General features: G+C 38.9%; 1 protein-coding gene across 14 annotated transcripts in view; it reads left to right on the top strand.

The window, feature by feature from the left end:
- The window catches only part of GRM5 (glutamate metabotropic receptor 5), a 191283-nt gene extending 173158 nt beyond the window's left edge, over positions 1–18125 (top strand). For 2 of the 14 annotated variants that reach the window (XM_072134075.1, XM_072134074.1), the window contains exons 9-11: positions 1722–1775; positions 4329–4382; positions 11696–18125. In XM_072134075.1, the coding sequence (XP_071990176.1) occupies positions 1722–1775; positions 4329–4382; positions 11696–12515 (928 nt within the window). In that variant the 3' untranslated portion in view covers positions 12516–18125. Of the gene's footprint in view, positions 1–1721; positions 1776–4328; positions 4383–9400; positions 9458–11695 lie in introns of all 14 variants that reach the window. The other 12 variants (XM_072134084.1, XM_072134080.1, XM_072134079.1 and 9 more) reach the window with 11 other exon arrangements.
- Positions 18126–18906: the final 781 nt, after the last annotated feature.

Raw genomic sequence — 18906 nt, 5'->3', positions numbered from 1 at the left:
GTATAATTTTTGTGGCCAATCTTAGTTAACTTTGCTTTATATGATATACATTAGCTAGCAAATGATAGGGAACTCCAAGTAATATTAGGCCACCTAATATTACGGAAACCCATTGGGTTAGGTTAAAAGCCATAGAATTTTTATAGCCAACTTTTGCTTACTTTGTTTTATGGGATATACATTAGTTAGCAAATTATAGAGAAGCTCCGAGTAATTTTAGAGCATGCTAACCCCAACTATAATCTTGATGGAGACATTCACAGAAGAATGTTTTTGGCAGGCCACAAAAACTTTACGCAAGGTCAACATTTCTAATACCCTTTGGTTAAAATGATCTAGGACTAGTCTTAGTAGCCAGCATCAGTAAATTTGGACAGACAGTCCAAGTGATAGGAAGACATTATGATACCCTTGGTATTACACATTTTTGCATGCACTAATCCCCAATTTTGTCTCATCTTCTTCATGATCATAACAATACATTGTCTTAACAAGCCGTACCAAAATCTGTATTGCCCAAATGGTTTCATCAATCAAGAATGGTAATGAAAAGTATGTGAACTAGTATGAGACTAAGGACTGTTAAATCAAATTTTGAAAAGAGAATTTTACCAATCAGTATTCTGCTTAAGGTACAAACATTGGATTTCGGGTTTGGATTTTTGACGGGGAAACATTAGATATAAACCACGGTTAGAAACATTAAAGATGTTGAGAAGTGAGTCTTCTTCATCCAACAAAGAAAGAAAAGTTAAAAGGCCAAATATATGGAACTTTGTAACACCTACCTACAAAACCTACCTACTGTCAGAACCCTAAGCCAAGTAGAGTAGAAGACCCACCTAGTACGACAGGAGCACATTTACCTCTTCCATGTAAGAAGGCACAACATTATATTTGGCCCTGGGGGACATGAGATTTTGTATTGGGACCAAAGAACTTCTTCCTGCACCAAATATTAATGCACTTACCTGAGAAAAGACCATCAATATGTAGATCTCAGAAGACCTTTTCAATAGTACCAGACATATCAATGCTCATTGAGCTTCTGTTGACTTGGTCTTCTTCTAGATTCTTTTATTAGTCTTACACAGGGACAGGGTTACATTTCAAGCTTCTTCGACAACTCAAGACTTTTGAAGAAGCATTAAAAGTATCTACTTTTTGAAAAAAGAACTTTAAACTTTATTTAATAGGTTTTTGGAGCATTCCTTATCAAAATCCTTATCAAATTTGAAAAAAAAATTACCAACTATGTTTTTAAATTGAGGTTGTAAAAGCAACACATTCCAACGGAAAATTTCGAAATACATTTAAGAAATATAGCATTGGGCTAAGGTGTTTTTAGATACATAACATAAGAGTTTACATACTTTTTGTATCAATCAACTTGAATTTACAAACCAATTGTACAATATAGTTATGGCACTGTGAGATGTTTAGTGCATTGGCAATTATGATTTAAAGGGTTTCTCCGGGAAATGACTTTGATGACCTGTCCTTAAAGTTGGCCATCACCATGTGATCAGTTGGTGTCCTGGAGTTGAAGCCCAACGATCACAAACTGGTGGCAAATCAAGGACATTGTGTTAACCTGGAAGACCATTCTAAGTCATAGCTTAACATAAGAACTAATAATACATTAGGCAAGAAAACTTTGTATTTTTTTAATTCACATTTTTTTATTTATTTATTAACCCATCAAACTTTCTTTATTCTAGCATTTCATTTACTCCTGGGCCTACTCACACCTATTGTCAGCAACCAATCGGAATGTAAGAATTTATTTTATAACACTCTAATCTCTGTTGTGTAGCGCGAAACAGGGGCAAACAACAAAAACCTAGCTGCTTTATGTGGTGTGCGTCTGTATAATGTATGTCGTCTCAGACGTGATAACCAAGTGTCGTAAAGCACATGGGATACGACTAGGCAAAAAGTTATGAAAATGTTGGACAGAGGGTCGGAGATTTAAAAGAATGTTCAAACTTAGTTAGATATTAGTGAAACAGTTTTTAGAGGTCAATAGTTTGAAAATTTCAAATTTAGACTTTAAACATCTTGTTGTTATACCCATAATTCCTTAGGATTCCACATTTTTAGTTACGGGAGTAATCATTCTGTTGTGATGTTAGTCTTTATTTTTAGTGAGCTGCCACAAGGAATAAGAAAGGGAGAAAAACCTATCCTAAAGGAAGCCCATACAAATTAGACTGAATCTACTGATTTTAATAGTACCGGCCAACCTTGTTACGCTTATAAGAGCGTATTCTACAGTGCGTCATCCGTTTGGTGCCTTAAAGTTATTCTTTGGCTCCCAACAACTTGGCACTTTTAGAGTTTTGGGAAGTATTTTGGACAATCTTATGTTTTAAAGGGAATCTATTGTGTTCCATCGGCCCCCAAAACTAAAAATACCTTCTTGTAGGTCTTCTCCTCACTAAGCCAGACATGACGTTCTCATCATTGTCCATGATATTTGTAACACATAAACATTTTTTTAATAATTATGTCTTTGAGGGACATGAATAGAATCCCTCTGGCATCTGGCTCCAAAGCATAATCTACACCCTCTGCCACACTTCAGATATGACCTCCTCTCCATCCAAATGTTACTCTTGTCAGTTCCTGGGCCTTTGCAGTCAACTGGTTCAGCATTGCAGCTTCTCCCAAGGTAGAGGATTATTGAAACTGCACGGTGGACTGCGTTGCCGGAGCTGACGAGTGACATCAGCATTAGCATGTGCATCTGAATTGCAGTTGGGGGCTTTGTTTATGATCGGCAGACGGAGCCTGGAGAGGTTCTGTTCGAGTCCCTCAAAGCACTTCAGATCGATTAGCAAAACTGATTAAAAACTGGTTTTAGGCGGTACAAACATCAGTGACAGGGATGATAAAGTTATGTCTGGCTGAGTAAGGAGAAGTCCTAAGGTAAGTTATTTTTTGGATTGGGGGTATATAAAGTTGTAAATAAATGTTCATTTTTTCATCTAAAAATTAAGTGTTGCCTTTTTCCCCACATTTGTAATTATATAGAACAATATCCATTTTGCAAAATACCTCCTTCTTACACTTACAGTATGTACAGAACATAGTAAATGAAGTTAACCTCTACTGCATAAGTAACTTTGACCATCCCCGAAATAATTTTGTATATTCCTTCCTTGTGAACAAATGCAGAACAACATGTGCCCCAACCTTGAACCACCGAGCCCAAAATTAATGGCAATCCATCACATGCAATTTATTCTGCCAAAAATCATCTTATAAGTGAGAAGAAGCCGAGCAGATGGAAATATAGTTTTGTGGGAAATTATTCAGTTTCATTTTTTGATCTACTCATTCTTGACTTAAAGATTTACTGATGGTAGACTGCTCTCACTCACATGTTTGTTACCTTTAATAGGGGGTGTCACCTTTTTTCTTTATTTCTTAAATGTAAGTATTCGAGAGAAATTAACTTATAAAAAAAAATATTCAAATGTGCCTGAGGTACTCAGGCTGAGGTCATTAGAGCACCTCCTGGTTCCTCTTTCTTTTTAAGTAATAACACCCCCAACCCTCGTTATTCACCCTTAGTTCCCTCTCACTAATGGAAGATAGCTGGTGACGTTATCTGTCTGTCCTCGAGTCCTGCGCCTGCACAAGAAGACTGGCACTGCTGTCTGGTTACTAGTGCGGCTGCACAAGGCAATTCGGTCTGCACTCAGCGGAGGGAACGTCGGGGGGAATTTTGAGTGGTGGGGCGTGAATAATTAAAGGAAATCTACTACTTGGGTAGACGTGATTTGGACTAATTATACTTACCAGTTGGTCGGTGCCTCTTGCTTTAGGAACATTTCTTGATTAGTCCTAAAACACCTCTATAATGAAAATAAGACTTTTAAATATGCTAATTAGAGCCTGGCGCTCCTGTGGATGTCACACAGGTGGCCCAACGCTCCTTCAGTTCCTTATTATGCACGCCTGCACCGTGCTATCTTACCCACCCACTCCTTTCCCACAAGGGCCGGGTGCAAGAGCCGGTGACATCACCCAGCTCTTGGGAAGTCTTGTGCATGCACGGTCTTGGTCTTGTCAAGCAGCCAGCTCACACTCATGAGACTTTGGCTCCTTAACAGAGACCAGGAACATGCATGCGCTCGATTCCCGAGTGTCGGGTGACACCACCGGCTCTTTCACCCAGCTCTCTGGCAGGGGGATCTTATAGCACATTGTAGATGTGTATGATTAGGAACTGAAGGAGCACTGGGCCACCTGCGCGATGTCTACAGGAATGTCCTGCGCTAATTAAAATATTTTAAAAAGTCTTTTTTATCGTTATACAGGTGTTTCAGAACTAAGCAAGATATGTTCCTGAAGAAAGAGGGAAAGGCTAACCGGTAAGTGTATTTAGTCCAAATCGTGTTTGCCCGATTGTATTTCCTTTAAAAAGACAGCATAGCCAAGAGATGCTCTCTTGACGGCATTTGAATATTTTTATAAAGTTTATTTCTTGTGAATACGGCTGTTCAAGAAATAAAGAAAAAATCTGCCATCCCCTCGTAAAGATAATGAGCATGTGAGTGAGTGTGAGCAGTTTATCATCAGTAAATCTGAAGGTAGATGTCCTTTAAGAATCAAGTGGGTGTCAATCTGTAGGCAACATAGGACCTCAACATAGGAACTTTCCTGCTAGGATAGTGATGGCAAACCTTTAAGAGCCCGAGTGCCCAAAATGCAAACCAGACCCACTTATTTATTGCAAAGTGCCAACACGGCAATTCTAGCATTAAATTATTAAAATCTTCTTGCTCCGTGCTAAACCACAGCTTTCAAGGGTCCTGAGGACACCAATATCATTGACAGAAGGTGGGAAAATTCAGATTGCCATTGGAGCTTCCCTGAACATGAAAAATTGTGGGGCCAAGAGCAGGAGCTTCAATGGCTCCAATGATAATCTGACCCTGTCCTCACCTTCTCTTCCTGCAGTCTCATGTAGACCAAGATGCTTCACGTTTTGGACTACTTGGGCCCGCAGGAGGATCCCTCAAGTCCTGTCTGGTGAATTATGTGCTGGGGCAACAGCCTGAGTGCCCACTGAGAGGGCTCAGAGTGCCACCTCTGGCACCCGTGCCATAGGTTCGCCACCAATGTGCTAGGACTTAGGCCATAATTTGTGAACTATCATGCATACCCCATCCCAAGTATCTTTGAGATGGTTTCGATAAGGTCAAGGTTGCAATGAAATTTGGTTGGCAAAATCGGGATCAACTACTATCTCTCTGGTCACCATGTCAAAAGTCCCAAATATTGTCCCAAAATGTGGAAAGTTCATTTTATGGGAAACCCAAAAACATTTACCAAAAAAACCTAGCTCTATAAATTAAGTGGGTACCTCTCACTTCAAGTGACTTCCACCACTCCACGTGAGTGGTATCTCCTAGGTGTTCCTAGGGGACAAACATGATTCACTAGAATAATATGTATCCGACTTTGATGTGTCTTTTGTGCATTGTCTGTCTACAAAAAAAAAAATGTCTGGCATATTTCGACCTTCCAAAGGCAAACTTTCAAATCTATATTATTGGATTTCAGTAATTCTGTGTAAATTTGTGTTTCTTTGTTCTTTACTTTCAAGTATGGGTTTTTTATGGTAAGTAAAGTCTACACAGCCGTATGGTTCTAGCATTGTATGTCATGTAATCTTGTCCCTATCAGTGTTACCTTCTTCCCCTTCTAGTGGTATGATAGTAAATACTTAGTTCCTTTTAGCTCCTCGTCTTACAATATACTTCCATCGTCCTAGTGGTGGTGCGGTCATTGGTTGTATATGGAGTAGATGATTTAGTATCTATTTAAAATGGGGAAGCATGACAAGGACTGATTTATGGCTTCATAACTGAGTCTATTTTCTCTTGTCGTAGATATATGTCCCTGCCCTCTAACCTATGAGAGGTGTATTTTAGTAAACTGGCTATGTAATATAGAATCTATTGCCTGCAGTGTTAATTGAGCCCTTAAGGGATTTCCAGAATTGGTCCCTAAATGTGTCACTTTGACACCATGAATGGCTGAGGCACTTTGTTCTATTTATTGGTGGGGGTCCTTGTGTCATACTTCCTCAATCATAAATTTATAGCCTTTTTAGGGGCAATTATGAACTGAAAATCATGAAATCACCATAAAAACTGGTATTACGAAGCATATTTGCAAGCATCAAACTGTTGTCTCAAGCTGTCCATGCAGAAAACGTATGGACTGGCCAAAATGGCTGGGAAAATAATCCACAATTTGACAATTTCCCACAACTGTCTCCGACACTGACTCTAGTTTTGGTTCCAATCCACAAACTGACAATTTCCCACAACTGAGTAATATCAGACAAAAAATAATCTGGTGTGCTGGGTTTTTTTCAACCGTAGAACTTTATGCAACTTTTTCAGTGGACTCCCAGGTAAACTATCTTAGTCAACCATCATATATATATGACCAGGTAGAACTGTACTGCACAAAATATGCAAATTTTTACATACCCAGACCAAAAGATTCTCTGTCACTGGTTTAGTCTTTTCCACTACATGCTACTTGACAGAAAATTATATGGACATCTATATTACAAGCTACTGCAAAACCTTCCTTGTAGATGTCTATGGTCCTGTGTTCCTCATGGCTTTGTTTTTTGCATAATTATTGTACATTCTCCGACACTGACTCTAGTTTTGGTTCCAATCCACAAATTGACAATTTCCCACAACTGAGTAATATCAGACAAAAAATAATCTGGTATGCTAGGTTTTTTGACCCATAGAACTTTATGCAACTTTTTCAGTGGACACCCAGATCAACCAGCTTAGTCAACCCTCTTACATATATGACCAGGTAGAACTGCACTCCACAAAATATACATTTCTACAGTTTAAACCCAAAAAGTTGATTTAGACAAGTAATGACTAACCTATGACACATGTGTCGGAGGTAATATAATACGCAATCCAGTCACACTGAGTTTGGCTTTGCAGTAGTGAAAATTTATTTAGCAAACAAATATAGGTGTGACGTTTCGGTCAATTCATGACCTTCGTCATACACAGTTTGCTGTAAAACGAGCTACATGGTTGCTGCCATGCGGGCGGCAGGGTTTGTGAGGGAATCGGCAGGTAAACCGCTCTGTAGTGTAGTAACGCTTAAATGTGTCGGAGGTGACATACCAAGATGTTTTTGCGGATATGCAGCAAGAGACATGACAACTCTCCTGCCGAGAGTCCAGGCCTACGGCAGACATCTTACCTGCGTTAGTGAAGGCAATTAGTTAGGAAGTGAAGCCAGAGATTCCAACTGCATTAAATTTTTTGCGGACTTGCACCCAGACAGCTGAGAACACTAGAACTGTGTCGTACAGTTGCCCTTGTCCCCAGCAAAAGGCTGAATCAAGGTCCATTCCAGAGGGAACAAGAGAGTCAACTCAGGCATGTGTCCGATGCCAAAATCTTACTCTGCTGCCGGTGTAGCCACCACAGTTATCACTTAGCAATACTGGTGGAGGGTAAAACCCCATCAGAGGCAGTTAAAACTGTCAAGACCTCACTGTCCTCCCACTGTACTCCAACAAAATTTTAGATTTTGCTAGAAACGAGACAACCCAAGTAAAAAATTTTTACGAATTTTTACACCTCCAGATCAAAAGATTCTCCGTCACATGTTTAGACTTTTCCACTACATGCTACTTGACAGCAAATCATATGGATATCTATATTACAAGCTATTGCTAAACTTTCTTTGTAGATGTCTATGATCCAGTGTTCCTCATGGCTTTTGTCTTTTACATAATTACTGTACATTCTCCAACGCTGACTCTAGCTTTGGTTCCAATGCAGTGAAGTAAAATGCCAATTTCCTCCGATCCTGGTTCTGTCATCTTACTTTGTTTTCATTCTGGTAATGGTTCCTAAATCTAGTGCTTATTCAAGCGGCTGGTTTAACCATCAGCCATAAAATTCTGGCTATAGCTTTATTGCCAACTTTCAACATCTAATGCTCTATATTCTATTGACACACCAACCAATTGAGTTTTCGGTTTTCACTATAGAAAATTTGTGAGTATGCTCATCCTTCTTGAAAAATTTTCATTACAAAGCCAAAGATCTGCCCTACATTTAATGGAGTGTATTTTGTAAGGATAGGTTGGCAAAACATCTATCGAAAGTTGAGAGACGAGATCATTATTCAGCAGTGGACCGTCTTGTGAAAACATATTGTCAAATCGGAACACACTCTAAAATGTTTCCAACCTTAGAATAATCTATGAAAACATAATAGTGACATTAAAAGTCCACTTTCTGGACTATATATTCTGATTTCCATCAAACAGTTCCATTACTACTGGATATGTAATATTTCACCACTTTAACCAAGTTCTTTAGAATGTGTATCTTCATTTGAAAGCTCTTCAGGTGCCACCTTTAGTTTATCCAGTTGCTTTGATTCCTAAGCTCTACCAGTGCCCCTGACACACTTTATATACCTTTCATCTTCACTTCCACCTTGGTGGCCCATTATGCCGGAGGTAAACGTATCAGTTTTAGATCTAAGCCACGTCCTGAGGACTTTGAGGAACTGCATCTGCTGCTTGGACCATTCAGTTCTTAAAAATGAAGACTTAAAGATTTTGAGGTTTTTTTTCTCATGTAGATTTGAAGCTGTATTGCAGTGCTGTGGTGAGATTAATTATCCTGGCTTGTGTTCAAGCTTGATAGTTCCCTCTAAAATACATTTCCATAGAACAATGCCATCCAGGGCATTAGTGGAAAACAAACCATAGAATACTGTATTTTCCGGACTATAAGGCGCACTTAAAAGCCTTGGATTTCCTTGGAAATCCAAAGTGCGCCTTATAGTCCGGTGCGCCCTATATGAGGGCAGCGGACCCTACTTACATAGGTCCCCGCTACCGGAGACAGCAGATCTCCAGCGGGAACTGCAGACCACGCGGCACGAACAACTTCTGCCGTGTGGTCTGCAGTTCCCGCTGGAGATCTGCTGTCTCCGGTAGCGGGGACCTATGTAAGTATGCTATTCTCCACCTCCCCCTCACCTTCCCCGCGTTCCGCGTCTCTTCTCGGCGTCGCGTCCCGTCGGGTCTCCGCTCCGCCCCCGGACCTTTGCCACGTCCCCGACCCTGCGCCTTATAGTCCGATGCGCCTTATATATGGAATTATTACATATATAAGGCGCATCGGACTGTTGCGCCTTATATTCCGGTGCGCCTAATGGCCCGGAAAATACAGTACTTAAAATGAGCAAAGAGGACCTAGTTGTATCTTTTTGGGTTGTTCTGTTCAACGATTTTTATTTTATTTTCTTCGAGAAGTTTTAATGTGCTTTATTTTAATTTAATCTTTTACATTTTTTTTTGTGCAAGGGCTCAAGATGCTTCCGAAACTTGACCATGGTTCTTCAGGGGACAGAAGAATCATAGGTCAGAAGCTTTTTCTAAATCTTTTAAGTTTAATTCTGTGAAAATTCTCGGTGCCATATGTTTTGCACCAAAACTGATTTCTTATTGAAATCTGAACTACTTACATGCTTACTGGTAGTGAGGCAGAAGACTTTATGTGTATTAGATCTACATGTCAAACAGTAGCCACACTCATTGGAGTATCTAGACCAGCGCTTTGTGTCTTAATAACCGATGAGCAACACCCAGAATTCTTAAGAGGTTCCAACCACTCAAAAGTTCTGGTGGGGCACTTGCACAACAGAATTGAAATGTACAGCAGCATAGATTCCAGCTATAGCCTGCACCAGTTTCTGGAGAAGATTATAGTAAATTTGACTGGACAAGGCATCCCCGTCCTGTGCTTACTTTTTTAGCCCACAAAGTCCCAAAAGTTTAATAATGTGCACCAGAAATTGTGACTTTTCATGCCTTGCATGCCAGAACGCTGGCATTCATGGTGTGATCCATCGGCTCCTTCAATCCTCCTCAAATATGGAGTTGTCTTTGTCAATAGTAATAATAATAATAAGAGATTTTTACCATTTTCTTTCAATCTCTGTTAAAACTCTTTTGAGAGATGAGAGACTCAATTCTTCCCAAAGCTGTACTATAACATGATTGTTTTCAAAGAAAAGCTTCCTTCTATATGTTAACCACATGGTTCAATTGTGAGCATCCTCTCGAATGTTGCATTCTCATGCTTCAAGAAAACCCCTTTTACCAAAAATTTGGTTCGAATAAGACATGGATAAAAAAAAAAGATGTATCTCCTCTCTAAATTGTCCAAGAACTTCATGCTAGATTTCCCAAAAACCTGTCAAGATGAGAACTCTCCTTGTTTCTTATTCATCCAGTACTGGTCATGGATACGTGCTAATCTTTACCCCCCTCCTCTCCAACACTTGCCATTCTCATTGCGTAGCATAGTTTTTAGTAGTAATCAATCCCAGTGACATCTAAGCATCGGAGATTCTGAAAACTTGACCCATTTTGTTTTTTGTAGCAGCGTTTCTTAGTTCACATATATCTAATTCAGGAATTATTTGGAACAAATGTCCCTAAAATTGAAAAACTATGCTCCTGTTTCCAGTCCCCGATTACCAGTATCTCATTTCATTGTCTTCTGTTGTTTTCTGGTTATGATTCGTGGTCTAGAGTAGACTCTTTGACTCTCCTCTTAGCAACTTCTTTTTTTGTAAACTCCTGACTTGACTGTTTGCTTTTCCAACTTTTACCCATTTAGAATACAACTTAGAATACATCATCAGGATGACTTTAGTCATCATATGTTCTAGCAGTTCCAGAATAATTATTTATTTCGGGAGTTATGGGTTCAGACCAAACTTCAATCTAGACAAAAGGTCTAACAGTAGCAGGTGAAGAGTTGTGCCTATATAGGGGGTGCAAAGGAAGTTCTTGCATCTGGGCACTGGTGTCGAAGAGAAAAAAGGTTCATCTGTCCCATAGTAAGGCAAGTTTATTATAAATGTTATCTGATAGATGGGGGCCCTACTACTGATTTCACATTTGGGATCGTTAGCTTCTAGTAACAGCTCTGCAGATCTACTGCCTACAATGCATATACTCATACATATTGGCCCCCTGATCCGCAATGTCTGGCGAGGATTCGGTCTGTCGCGATTCACTAAGATCGTGCGTCCAATTTCCTGCATGTGTCGCTTCCCCCGCTGAGATCCACCAGAGTTCACCATCTTCTTCCCAGTGCATGTGAGTGCTGATCCTGCGACACGATTTGTTTTTTAAATTCCGCGGTTTGTCCGAATCAGTCGGGTTGTCCGACGTCCACGGCCCCTGATTTGTGTCACATGCAAGCCGGGCGCCGATGCGCAACAATCCGATGGCATGCGCCAAAAACCCAGGGCAATTCATGGCAAATCTGAAAAAAATCGCAAAACCCGATGAAAATGTGGTGTTCGGACCCTTAGTAAATGTGCCCCATTGTGTGTTTATATATGTCTCTAGATTTACCATTATCCAATTTTACCACAGCTTTGATAGTAATGAAGAATTTAGAAGTTTGTCCTATATATATAGTAGTACCTCTTTTTTTTTTTTTTTTTTTTTTTAAACTACAATCTTGATTATAAAAACCCAACAACAAAAAGTCAGGCGCGAACTGCGGCTACATTAAAAAAAAATTAAATTTATTCCAACTGTGATTTCTGTCTTTTCACGTGATTCTCTGATTTATTTCAGCTCTAATGGAAAATCTGTCACTTGGGCACAAAATGAGAAGAGCAATCGGGGTCAACACCTATGGCAACGTCTTTCTGTCCACGTCAAGAAAAAAGATAGTACGAACCAGACGGCGGTCATTAAGCCCTTCTCTAAAAGCAGCACAGAAAACAGATATATTAGCACTTCTTATCCTGAGTCCAGTGCCAAAATGCTGTATGATGTTTCTGAGGCTGAGGAGCATTATCCAGTACAGTACCGACCACAGACACCATCTCCGATCAGTACTGTAAGCCAGAGAGCCGCTTCTGTAACCCGGACAGATGATGACATCCCATCCTTTCATTCGGATACGGCCCAACGAAGTGGCTCTTCACAAGGTTCCTTAATGGACCAAATCAGTAATGTTGTAACCCGGTTCACCGCCAATATCAGCGAGCTAAACTCCATGATGCTGTCTTCAAACACACAAGGAACACTGGTGCCCACCCCTTTATGTTCTTCCTACTTGATTCCAAGAGAGATCCAACTTCCCACCGCTATGACCACATTTGCAGAGATCCAGCCAGCCCCAGCAATTGAATTTAACGGTGGGTCAGTTTCTGCCAGAAATTCCTCTTCTGACAGCGTCAAAGATAGCACTTCAGAAGCACCAGTAGTAAAGCAAGATGTTGAGGAGTTGGTGGCTTTAACACCTCCTTCTCCTTTTAGAGACTCTATTGACTCAGAAAGCACTTCCCCTAGCTCCCCAGTTTCAGAATCAGTTCTTTGTACCCCATCATCCCCTAAGTATGACAACATGATCTTGAGAGACTACTCTCAAAGTTCTTCCTCATTGTGAATGTAAAATGACTAGTCGAGTATCAAAAATGGCAGTATATACATATATATATATATAAGATAGGGGGAGGGTTTCACAGACCTGGTTGCACCAACAGCTGGTGCTCCTTAAAGGCAGAACCAGACGAAAGGTCCCATCTTCCCATGCAGAGCAGTTGTTATTAGAGTGGCCTTAAATGATGGTCTTAAGGACACTTGAGGGCTGGTAAGGAGTTGAACGTAAGGCGTAGGAGAATATTATAAGTGCTTTGATTTTAAAGTTAAAGTTGGCTGTTTTTGAAAAACAAAAAAATATTGAACAGAGTGGATTGTAATCAACTGTAAAATATATTGTCTTGTTTTGCTTTTGATTCTCTTCCCAGAAGTGAACCTTGATCTTTTATCAAGATTAGAAGACCAATCATGAATGTACATTTTCTAAAAGACTCAAAATCTGGGACCAAAATGGCAGGCAGTTTTGTATGAAGAAACTATATACGACAAATAAAAACACTGAGTCAAAAAAAAAAAAAAACTTTCGGAGCGCCTCGATCCGTATCGAGTATTCGATACTCATCACAAGTAGCTGACTCCCCGCAGTAACAATGACTATGTACAATGTAGGGCACAACACGCAACATGTCAATGACATTTTTTGTTTTTTGTTGTTTTTTTTGTAAATATTCTTCATCCATTAACCTTTTCTTGGTTAAAAGAAAAAAAAAAACGGACTGGAATTTATTAACAATGAATTATATTGTCTTTTTTCACCGTGTTGCCGACAATACTAAAGTAGCAAAAAATATTTTTTTGGAGTACTGTTTTGTAATTTTTTCCCTCCTAAGGGCGAGTGGTTTTGGTGAATATAATATTTATAGCAAAAATTGTTTAATTATGGTGTTCTTGCATCCCTATGTGTCGAATGCTTTTTTTTTTTCTAATGATTTTTTTTATTGACGAAAAAAAATATTTGTGTTTCATTGCTTTTTGCATGTAAAAAATATTGGAAAAAAAACCACAAAAACAAAACTCAGCGCTACTAAAAAAAAAAAACCTAAAAAACTGAGACGTTATGGGCGTAGCTTTTAATAAATTGTGTCAAAGCCTTGAATACATTTACTATAATAACCATTGAGCCGTGGTTTTATGTGGCTCGGCTATTTGTATATTATTTTAACCTTGAACTGTGACCATATTTGGATTTCAAAGCAATACAAAGTATGGATTACATCTCCTTAAAACCAGGATTTTTGTCCATAATAGAAAAAAAAACATGACAAATGAGTTTGGTATCATACAAAGATAGGATATTATTTTTTGTATAGTCAAAGAAAACTTTGTCATACGGTAATTTCAAAGCAATTAAAAAATACAGATATATAAATGTACAATAACATATAATATAATTCCTAAAAAAAAAAAACGTATCCACTCTCTGATGACTATCCTCAGGTGCCAAATACAATAATACAAAGGATAGTGTTTTCTTGTATAACTGCAGATGAAGACAATGGAAATAGCCTTAAAGTGGAATGTCGTATTCTTAAAATTGTGCCAGGGAAAGTTGTCTATGGAAAAAAAATATTTCAAGAAAATTTATGGTAAAATTGTAAGGCTGTAAGTGTATAAGTTCCTTGAAATTGTAGATATTTGAAAAAAAGGTAGCCATTTTGAATTAAGAAACAAATAGTAAAAACATACAAAATTTTTTGGGGACCTGGTGACATCACTAAGACATTTTATATCTGATTTCTATGTGATATTATCAGGGAGATCCTTAAGTGTTACTGTAAGTAGACTATGGTTGTCCCCGGGTGGGGAGAGGTTCTCAAAACCCCAACCCTACATTGTATCCTGTTTGTACAATGACCCCATTTTCATATTAATATGAGTTTTCTTCTTTCTAATCTAATCTCCCATCTACTGTTGCCTGTAATTCTACTTATCAACTTTAAGGTTGGTAAAGTAGAGATTAGGGAGTAGAGTATAGGTTCCACCCCCTGGGCACACCCACTTTTTGGATCGGAAAAAAATATTTTCAATGCCTGAAACAAATTCAGGAAAGTTGGCAACTTTTGTAAATATGTCTCCATACTTTTTCTCTTCCCGTTTCCTCACACAAAATGGCTACCTTTTTCATACGGGGGGAATGAAGTACTATAAATATACTGTGAATTTATATTTTATCATACATTCCAGAAGCATATAAATTATTGCAACGCTTATTTTAAGATGTATTCATATGTTGTAAAATACTGAATTGTTTTCAGAGTATATTGTAATATGTAATTCTGTTTGTCTGCGTCCTTATTTGTATGAAAAGGTAAAATAAGGTAGGTACTAAAAAAAAAAAGTTATATTTTAGCCAGAGGTTCATCAAGATGGCTACCCCTTCCAACACTTTGTAATATGTGTGGGTTTATGTACCTAGTAACTGGACATGAGCTTAGCTGTGTATTGAATGGATCGAAAAGGTCTTAATATATCACAGTTTACATAATAAGAAATGACTAGCAGACTCAGTTTAGTCTCGGGTTTGTTGTTTGGGCACATTCCTCCCGACCCGGGCATAATGCCGGATTGGCTGCCAAACAGCCAATCCGGTAAATTAACGCCTCAAAAAGAAGCCATGGCTATGGTTGGCCAGGATGACCCTCAAGCCAATCATAGTCATTGCTAATTGTTAGGAGCATTACCTTGCCGGATTGGCAACCTATCCGGCAATAAGTTTGGGTCGTGAGATTTTGCCAGATTGGCTACTTGGCAATAAGTTTGGGTTGCGAGAAATGCGCCCTAATGCCGAACACCTACACTTTGGGACCACTCATTTCTAATAATTATTTAATGGTTGGCCAAGTCACTTTGAAATTAGATAGTAGCTATATGAAGGGAGATGTCAATAGAAAAAAATACCGAATTACAGCAATAATGGAGGTCAAGGGACTAAATGTTGTAATAAAACCGGATTAAGTGGCCAGTGCTCACCGAGAACATAGAAATGTAACGCAGCTCGGGATTTTGTGGAGTGACTTCCTTCAGAACAGTCTTTAGAGACTTCCGTTTACAGAATTGTCTACCATTTTTCTCTAAAAGGTGTGTTTAGAGATATTAAATGACAGAACATAAATCTTCTTCATTTTTGTGCTCCCTGATAGTTTTCTGTTTTTTTCTGTGTTGGAAATACTGCTACAAAGTGACAAAGTGAGGAAAGAAACTGGTACAGGCGGTCCCCTACTTAAGGACACCCGACTTACAGACAACCCATAGTTACAGACGGACCCCTCTGCCCACTGTGACCTCTGGTGAAGCTCTCTGGATGCTTTACTATAGTCTCAGGCTGTAATGATCAGCTGTAAAGTGTCTGTAATGAAGCTTTATTGATAATTTTTGGTCCAATTACACCAAAAATTTTGAAACTCCAATTGTCACTGGGGCAAAAGAAAAAAATTGTCTAGAACTTCCATTATAAAATATACAGTTTCGACTTACATACAAATTCAACTTAAGAACAAACCTCCAGACCCTATCTTGTATGTAACCCGGGGACTGCCTGTATTTGTGATAAATTGTGAAAAAAAGCTTTTCTTCTCACAATCTCTTCGTTCTTCCTTGACCATCCACCCTCATTCCATGTCCTGCTGTTGACTTACCTCCCATGCCTTCTTCCCATCCCACCTATGCATGCTTTGCTCCTTTCTACCCACTTTTATTTTGCTTTTCCTTTAAGTTGCTTCCTATCCGACAATGCCTTCATTTCTTTAGTTTTTCCTTCCCACACTCTTTCTATCTCTCCATGAATTTCCTCCAGTCCTCTCCCTGTGCAATTCCCAGGGTTTGGAGAGATGGCATCTCCTTTTCCTGTCATTTAAGCACCCATGCTCTTTCACTCGCACTCACCTAAACCACCATCCTAATTTGTAGACTTCCCATACTTCAACTTTCCCTTTTGACACCTTGTTATTCTGTTTTTCTTTTCATTATTTTCTCCAGTACTGTCTTCATTGCCACCATCCAATCTTTTCTTTTCCCCAATCTTTTTTGTTTTTCTCACCTTCATGTACCCCATTCATTTCTTACTCCCCACCCTCCAGTCCTTTCCTTCCATCATTCAGTGTTATTTTATCCCCCTAAACTAACTTTGTTTATTTCCCACCCATCAGTTCTTCTTTTCTACCTTCCCACCTATTAGTCCTTCCATTCTTCATTCTCTCACTTCAGTCCTTCCTTTGTCCATTTCCTCCCTCCAGTCCATCCTTTCCACTCCTTCCTTTCTATGTTCCCACCCATCAGTCGTACCTTACTTAATTCCCACCATTTGGTTCTTCCTTTCTACTTTCTCACCTTTTAGTCTTTCCCTTCTTCATTCCCACCCATCAGTCCTTCCTTTCTTCTTTCCCACTCTACAGTTCTTACTTTCTTCCTTCGCACCCTTTAGTCTTTTCTTTCTTCTTTCCCACCATTCAGTCCTTCCTTTTTCTGTTACCTCCTACAATCCTTATTTTTTTCCTTCTTATCATTAAGTCCTTCCTTTCTTCTTTTCCATCCTTTCTTCTTTACCTTTCTGTAGTACTTCCTTTCTACTTTTCCATCCTTCACTCCATCCTTTCTTCTTTCCCACTCTGTAGTCCTTCCTTTCTTCTTTCCCATCTTTCACTCCATCCTTTCTTCTTTAACACCGTGTAGTCCTTCCTTTCTTCTTTCCCATCCTTCACTCCATCCTTTCTTCTTTCCCACCATGTAGTCCTTCCTTTCTTCTTTGCCATCCTTCACTCCATCCTTTCTTCTTTCCCACCATGTAGTCCTTCCTTTCTTCTTTGCCATCCTTCACTCCATCCTTTCTTCTTTCCCACTCTGTAGTCCTTCCTTTCTTCTTTCCCATCTTTCACTCCATCCTTTCTTCTTTAACACCGTGTAGTCCTTCCTTTCTTCTTTGCCATCCTTCACTCCATCCTTTCTTCTTTCCCACTCTGTAGTCCTTCCTTTCTTCTCTCCCTTTCGGTAGTCCTTCCTTTCTTCTTTCCCACCCTGTAGTACTTCCTTTCTTCTTTTCCATCCTTCACTCCATCTTTCTGCTTTCCCACTCTTTAGTCCTTCCTTTCTTCTTTGCCATCCTTCACCCCATCCTTTCTTTTTTTCCCACTCTGTAGTCATTCCTTTCTTCTCTCCCACCCTTAAGTCCTTCCTTTGTTCCTTTCCACTCTCCAATCCGATCTTTTCTATGCATTTTACCTTTCCTTGCTCTGGCCATTCATACGCATCATGATAACCCCTATAAAACGACTTAAATCAATATGAAGTATTTTCAGTAACCCTTCCATCACATGTACAGCAACTTCCTGAATTAAAGTAATAATGAAAAGTTATATCTAATTTTTAACCATATAAAATCTATACCAAAAGACACATTTTTCTTACCAGAAAGGCAGAAAATATAAGTACATTAAATACAAATTACAGATTTATTTTCGAGTTAACTATATTTTAAAAAAAAACATTTATTTTAAGACCTAAAGATAGAGGAATAATAACTATATTACAACTAAGAAAGACCATAATGTAGCAAAAAAAAAAAAACGGAAATTGTGTTATATTAAAAAAAAATCTATATTTTATTTACCTATTCTTCTTCTCTAATGTATGATGACTTTCTGCCTCGGCCATGAGTGTGTGACTGATGTGTGATGTATAACTATCCTCATACTGTATATCATTGGCTTGGTGCTATTATGTTCTTGGATGGTGACGTTCATAGATGTGAAGAACACATTTGCTTATAAATTAACAGAACATTGTACTTTTTTATGCAGTAAGTTTTGGATTGATAGAAGACGTCAGCTTCACGCCGGTCCCTTTAACCTCTACTCTTCTTTTGTTCCATTTTTGATATCTAGGCCAAAGATTAAGTCTGTGGGAGAGGATTGGAGACAGGTTGTAAGCCATTATCATCCATCTTTCCAACCAGAATTGTGACAGCTAGGAGGGAAGTGGAAAAAAAAATAGAAAATGGTAGTAGAAAAAGAATAGAATAATTAAAAATATAAGAAAATGGAATATATGATTTTTTTGGTTCAAAATTCTAATTTTAAATTAAAAGTTGTTCAAAATTTAAACCCACAATTTAATCAAATTCAAATGTCTCTAGATTTTCCAATTCCATAATTAAAATTTATGTTGTTAGTATTGGTCAGGGCCAGGACAAGGCATTTAGGTGCATTAGGTAGACAAGCAAAATTCCGCCTGTAAAATTGTAATAAAAAATGGCAGAATGAGGGCCGATCCTGAGGGGAAAAATGCCCCAAGTATATAGGTAGCCCAGCACATACCCCACTATATAGGTAGCCAGGAACTTGTCCCACTATATATGTATATCCAACTCATGAATCCGGTATATAGGTAGCCCAGCACTTTACCCA

This window comes from Engystomops pustulosus, chromosome 2 (genome assembly GCF_040894005.1).
Source record: "Engystomops pustulosus chromosome 2, aEngPut4.maternal, whole genome shotgun sequence".
Taxonomy (NCBI): domain Eukaryota; kingdom Metazoa; phylum Chordata; class Amphibia; order Anura; family Leptodactylidae; genus Engystomops; species Engystomops pustulosus.
Note: the sequence above shows the minus strand (reverse complement) of the source record. Positions and strands in the feature narration are given on the sequence as shown.